Source organism: Anoplolepis gracilipes, chromosome 11, assembly GCF_047496725.1.
Source record: "Anoplolepis gracilipes chromosome 11, ASM4749672v1, whole genome shotgun sequence".
Lineage (NCBI taxonomy): Eukaryota > Metazoa > Arthropoda > Insecta > Hymenoptera > Formicidae > Anoplolepis > Anoplolepis gracilipes.
In genome coordinates this window covers 2644679-2651894 of record NC_132980.1, presented here as the reverse complement: position 1 = coordinate 2651894, position 7216 = coordinate 2644679, and the positions used below count along the sequence as shown (strand labels likewise).

At 37.7% G+C, this 7216-nt stretch overlaps 1 protein-coding gene across 1 annotated transcript; it reads right to left on the bottom strand.

Annotated features, from left to right (window-relative positions):
- Positions 1–1283: 1283 nt before the first annotated feature.
- LOC140671354 (uncharacterized) lies at positions 1284–1796 on the bottom strand. The gene has a single exon (XM_072902604.1). The coding sequence runs from the start codon at positions 1794–1796 to the stop codon at positions 1284–1286; it is 513 nt and encodes a 170-aa protein (XP_072758705.1).
- Positions 1797–7216: the final 5420 nt, after the last annotated feature.

The window sequence follows — 7216 nt, the reverse complement described above, 5'->3', positions numbered from 1 at the left end:
CATCAAGCGAACCATGAACAACATAAATTTTGATATTTTTTAGGTTTAAATATTTCACATTCATTGTCTGCTGAAATGCAGACTAATAGAAAAATGCATCACGTACTGTAATATAATACATGCTACAAGGAGAGGATAAAAAAGATAATAATAATAATAACACACATGTATTGTAACAATAGTTTATTATAAATATGGATTGATCGAACCTTTATAATGATGATTCGACCACCAATTGAATAATTTAAATACATTTTGTAAAGCACAATTTCGTGCATGTCTATCGCAACGCAGAGTAGCATCTAATTTATCTAAAGCAGGAACGTCATCATAGTCGTTATCCAATGTTTAGATAATAAGACCGATTCTCTCATCGTCTTCTAGTAAATTTGCCAACCATTCTCGTTTTTCATGTCCTTTGACATACACTTGAGAAGAAGCATCTTTCGACGTCACGACGTCAGAGATTAAACGTTTGGCCCTGTAGTACGGAATGTTTCCATCTTCCCATTGCAGATTGTGATGTTTTCCAATCAACCATGCAACTTAAGATCTCTCAGATCTCGTGAACAAACGGAATGGTGTAAGACTCGTAAAAATATAATGAGAGAATACAGAGCCCTTTGTCAGAATCGCAATTTCTTTCACGATAAACTTTTCTCCAACGATAAATCCTTGCAGATCCACAAACGTTGGCACAACCATAATGAAATCATATTGGGAAGAACTACGACGGACGACTAATGTCGATCATCGAGTATCGCTAGTTTTATAATGTTATAATGTTATAACATTGGAGAGGATTATTCCTGATTCATGTAATTTTGCGGACAACATTTGTCAACGGGTTATATTCGACAATGCGATCGTGCAAGATGAGGCAATATGCGGTAGTATTTGCGGGTACGTCTAGCTTACATTCAAATTATATTCTTACGTCCACGGTAGCATTTTTGACAGACTCGTTTTGAGCAGTCAATGACCTTGAGAGGACCGCACTCTAGAAATTTTGCCATGGTAAATAATACATTATCATTATTGCATCCGTAATAAGATTTACGAAAACGTGCGTACATGTCGAATAGGATAGCGTATCTCTTTTTATCAAAATCCAAATTTAAATCATCATACGGATAAAAATCAGAGTTTAGATAGAGTTTAACGTTTATCAATTTGCAATCGTCGAATTTGGTAATATCTTTCGACGCGACATTTTTTCTATCAGTCTGTAGTGCAAAGATTACGTATCGCGGTTTCTCCAGCTGAGAGGCAGTTTTCACAGTTCACGAATGCTTGGTCGTACTGTGTAGCAAAGGAAATTTGTATAGATCCCACGAGCGAAAACTCATGTTCAAGTATCTACCGCTCTCCAACGCTCGTAGCAAGGACAGTTTACTAATTTCGTTCAATATTACGTGAGGCATACGCCATTGTATTTTGTGTAATTCAATCTCAGCTTTAGCAGCCTGAGCTCCAAATAGACAATTGTTGTCGTTGCGTGAACGTATTAGAATCAATTCATGACGAGCGTTAATCACAACGCGCTTATAATCCTCGCAAAATCCAAGCAACATGTTGAGCGGCACGCAAAAATTGAAGTAACCTTCGCCACCATTATTTTCAACTATATTCCACACAGCATTGTGCAAGATTTTACTTCTCTCATGTGTAAGGGAAATGTAGTTTTTAATCGTGCAAGTTATTCCAACGTTTCTGTTGCGATCAATTTCCACACCGTTGAATTCATATCGAAGTTCATCAAACATGAATGCAACGCAATTATTTCCCAATATCATTAGTTCATCCTTTTTTCTTATCGTCAATTTTCCTTCGACGTAAAGGAAGCTTTCACACGGTAACGTGTACAAATCCTGATGCTATATAGGTATCCGTATCTCATCGCTATATCCAAGTGTTGTATTTGCGTATGGATTGTACGTATGAATTTCAATCTTTACTATACGGTCGTCAAAGATAGGTTCGCTTCTAATGTTCAAAATGTCAATCATTCTTTCAATTATTTCGTACGACAAATCGCAAAGACTTATCGGCACATCTGATTCGTACCATTTCCGCGGCTGCAATACACGATTCGAGAATCCCAACAACGATTCTATGTTGTTGGGCTTATTAAAATTTATTCTCTATATGCATTTAATTTCACTTTTCAACGTATTATGATTAGCGCGAATCACTATTGGATATTTCTCATCATTGTTATTAACAATGTTGTGGGAATCGTATTGTAAAATTGCATGCATTAGATATTCATTTATACCATGCAATTCGTACGATCCTTCGGGAATCGTAATTTCCTTGTCATCGTTGTCAAAGTAAAATTTATTATTTGAGGAATTCACATTCGGTATCGTATGATAAGTTTCAAAATCCGTTAAACCAAGTTCGTAATCATCACCGTTCAAATCTATGGCTGGAAAGTAGCTTGCGGCAAGAACGCTACTCTTACCAGTCAACGTAAGTGTCAGTGACATGTCGAATACTGAGTCACGACAGTAGAGTGTTAGGCTTTAAATTTAATCGTTTGAAGAAATTGTAGACACAATTGACCGCAAATACTCTGATTATAATTTTGATAAGACGCATGATTGTATTCAATTTTTTTTACATTGTGTCCAAAATATTGCACCAATTCCTCGGGCGGTCGAAGATTTCCAAAACTGTCAAAATACACAACATTATCTCCCCTCTTTGCGTATGCTACCCAATGAGTACCAGGACCCTCAACATCGTCCAAATTGACAATGCAGCTCTCGTTTCGTCGCACGCCGCTTATCGGTAAATTATTGCGCATGAAAACGCCTCTAAAGAAAGGTATGCGCATACGTCTTACAAGTTGTTCCAATTGTACGTTAGTTGTTACACCCGCAGGCATTTCTAACGTTTTTTTAATGTTTTTTTTTCTTAGCAGTCGTTGAGAATCCCCGTCCATGCTTGTATGGAGCGAGATAAAGTCTACGACCTTCCATAGCGCGATTGTGAAGTTGCATTTCTTCGAATTGGCGTTGCGCGGCCTTGCTATCGTTTACAGCCTTTGCGATTCCCGCTGCTCCACCAGCCAAAGAACCGACTACTCCCAACAATGGTAAAATCGGTAAAATACTACCACGCTTCGCTACTGGAAGTATATCGTTTTTTCAACATCTTTTTCTTTTTCGGTGATTTTTTTATCTTCATTCCCATACCAAATTTCGTTTTTGCCTTCATGGCCGTCCAAACAGCCGTAGCAGCCGCTCTTTCACCAAGAGTCGAATCCCTCGCGGTAATACGTTTCCGCGCCTTCACAGCTAGTATAGGATCCGCAACGTGTCGTTCACCGAGGTCGTTGCTTCGCGAGTAAGCTATATCATGGTCGCGACACGCAGCATCCAATAGATTGATACCTCGATCGCCTCTAGTCAATCGTTCTTTTAAACGAGTTCCCGGTCCGCAAAACTGATATCCAGGAATGTGTAATTCGATAGGAAGCACGTTTATCGCACGATTCAATAGACCGCTACCTCTTATAATTCTCACTGACATTCGTAGCAATTTTTATTAAATGGTGCTGGACCGTCGATATGTGTTTGCTGCCGCAGTAAATTATAATGTCGCAAACATCTACGATACCGTTGTACTTCAGAATCAGCCTTTATATGTTCGGGAAGTTTGTCCCGCAGCCGTTCCACGTAGCGACTAAATTGTTTCAATAAAATAATCTTTGGTATATATTGCAACTGTTCAGAGGTAAGCTCGAGAATATGACAGTCGTCCGACAGATGAAGAAACATTTTCAATACTGAGCGGTTTCGATTCGATGCACATCTACAAATAGGTCCTCCCATGACTCATTCTCAAAATGCGGTTTGTGCGGCAAGCGACGATAATCAAAGTTATAAACTTTGATAATAGACTAATGCTTGAAAAAGAAATACGCAAGCATTGAAACATGTTACCAATTACTATACGCGGTATTATTTGCGGTCCTTCAAATTGTGGTAAGACTAATGTATTGATAAGTCTAATTGAAAGTCCATATGGTGTTCGCTTTGAGAACCTGTACGTATACTCAAAATCGCTTCAACAACCGAAATATCAATATTTGGAAAATTTATTGACACCGATAGACGAAATTGGTTATTTCACATTCTCTAATAATAGTGAAGTCGTTGCTCCAAGCGAGGCGCTTCCAAATTCCATTTTTATATTTGATGACATGGCGTGCGATAAACAAAATACGATAAGAGAGTACTTTGCAATGGGTCGACACTCGAGCGTCTGTTTCTATCTTTGTTAAACGTATGCCAAGATACCCAAGCATCTTATACGCGACAATGCGATCTGTTGATTTTATTTTAACAGGATAGTACAAACCTGAAACATGTGTACAACGATCATGTAAATACTGACATGTCATACGACGATTTTCACGTATTATGCTAGAAATGCTGGCAGCACAAGTATGGATTCGTAGTTATTGATAAAGACAGCTCGCTGACCAATGGACGATATAGAAAAGGATTTAATGAATTGGCGATACCGTAGAGAGGTTAGTCGCTGTCGACACATCAGTCTAACAACGTCTACAAAATATCCATCATGATAAACAACAATGATGCTGATGATGAACGTGAAAAGATTGTGAGAGAGATTGCAAAAACGAGCGAATCAATTCGCAAAAAATATCACGCTTTAAAAACTGATAAAATTGAGGACGTCGCTTTGGAGAGACATTTTAAGCCAATCACTGAACTTCTAAAACAAATTGTTGAGAATACCATGTAGAATCTGATGCATCGAAAGTGGAGTCGTTTGGTATACCCAGAGAAGAATAAGAGAGCATAAAGCAGAAACGATCAAACATTTCACTGACTTATGAAAAAATATCAAATGGGGGACGGAAACGATCAAACGATTCATTGATAACTTCTACACTAAATCAATCAAAGCGAATGAAACAATCAACTCCGATAAAAGCTGTACAACAACCTCAAATAATCTCGTCTCCTTCCGTCGAAGAAATTTTTGAGACCACACCCGAAGCGGTTTTGACGTCGGTTCAACGTCAATTATAAACATCCGAGGGTCAGAATATGTTGCGAGAACATCTTGGTCCGCTCGGACAAAGATATATCGGAGCAATTTTGGTCCAAGATGTAAATAACGAGATGGATTACGTATACGGTGTTAAATTTTCCGACGAAGGAATGATGCTCGGCGATAAACATTTCGACGTGGATAAGATTGATAATATAATCATCAATGGAGTGAAATATGCAGGGACGCCGGGCCTCTACGAATTAATTTTCAAGAGAATTCCCGCCGATGCTGTATATACAGAGAACGATATGCATAAATATAAAAGTATATTACTGGCGACAAACGCGCATAGACGTGATAGTAATGTGCGTAATCCAGTATTAGGCAACAAAGGATACAAATATAAATATATAATCGCTTCATTATTTCCTATTAAAAGAAAAATTGGAAAAGGGATAAACTTACCACGCACTATGATACTGAGTGAGAATAAAATTGAATACGTGCATTGGAACGATCCCAACGAATTAGTAGATCGTTTGCGGCTGCTGGAAGCTTCACGTCGAGCAGGTAACAATGCCCTTGGTAATGAAATCATGTCAATTATCGAAGAGCTTCGCGAGGCGGGTCTTATTATAAATTAAACAACATGTTGACAATACTAGTCATTCTGTCAAAACATTTCGTATTAAAATGTCAATTAATAAATTTGGAGTATCGCTCGGTATGTCGAATAATGCATACTATGAATGGAACGGATTACTAAGAACGTATATGCGAGATAACGCTCTGTGTCTGACTAGCGCCGGCTTTGACGCAAGGTTGCGCAAGATACGACGTGTAGCGCAACCGGAAGATGATAACGATGCTGCTAACAAACGGTACGTTGAAACGAGTGTTGAACTTTTGAGGAATAGGCAGAAAGAAATTGAGGAAACAATTATTGCGCTCGAAACGCGCGTGCAAACGCTTCAGATAATGATGCATGAAATACAGAAAATGTTTCAGACACGTGTAAAAACTACATCCGACTCAGGAAAAGATACATAAAGAATTATACATGAACTTTTACATTATTATGAAATATGCCACGATCAAACATGCAAGAAAAGAAAAACAACTCTGAAAAGCGACTGCTCGTGGAAGAATTGCACGCTCCGGCGAGAAGAAATTTTTTGCGTAGACGCGTCATAGTACGCGGATGCGATGATCTGTGGCAGGCAGACGTGATTGAGATGCGTCCTTATGCACGAGTCAACAAAGGTTTCAATTACATACTTACTGTTATCGATGTGCTGAACAAGTATGCGTGGGCCATACTGCTCAAAAGTAAGAGCGGAAACGAAATGTCTGAAACGATTGCGAAACTAATTCGAGATGGTGGAAGATGTCCGAAAAATTTTCAAACAGACAGAGGAAAGGAATTTTATAATGCAAATGTGCAAAAACTCATGAAGAAACATAACATTAATCATTATTCAACGTATTTCATCATGAAAGCCTCGATCGTGAAACGATTCAATCGCACTTTAAAGAACAATATGTGGAAATTGTTTACACTAAATGGTAATTACAAGTGGATCGACGCTTTATCTCAACTCGTTGCAGAATATAACGCGCGAAAACATCGCACTATCAATATGAGACCTATCGATGTCACTCCTACAATCGCTGATAGTCTTTTAAATACAGTATACAACAATGTAAAAATTGCTGCTCCAGCGAGATTCAAAGTGTGATTCGATACGTGTGAGTAAATTCAAGATCATTTTTGATAAAGGTTACACACCAAATAGGTCGGCCGAAGTGTTTAAAATTGTCAAAATACAGAATATTAATCCCGCGATCTACTCGAAGATTCACGCGGAAATTCAGTAGTCGGAGGATTCTACGAATACGAACTACAACACGTTACTAACCCCGACGTGTATCTCGTGGAAAAGGTGATACGTAAAAAAGGAGATGAAGTTTTTGTGAAATGGCTGGAACTTGATAAATCGCACAACTCTTGGATACATAAAAATAATTTATTATAAACATATAACATAATAAAAATATACATAAATTTACATGAATGAATATATATATATGTATATATATATATATATATATATATATATATATAATTTATATTTACAATAAATAAATACAATTATTTACAATAAATAAATACAATTAT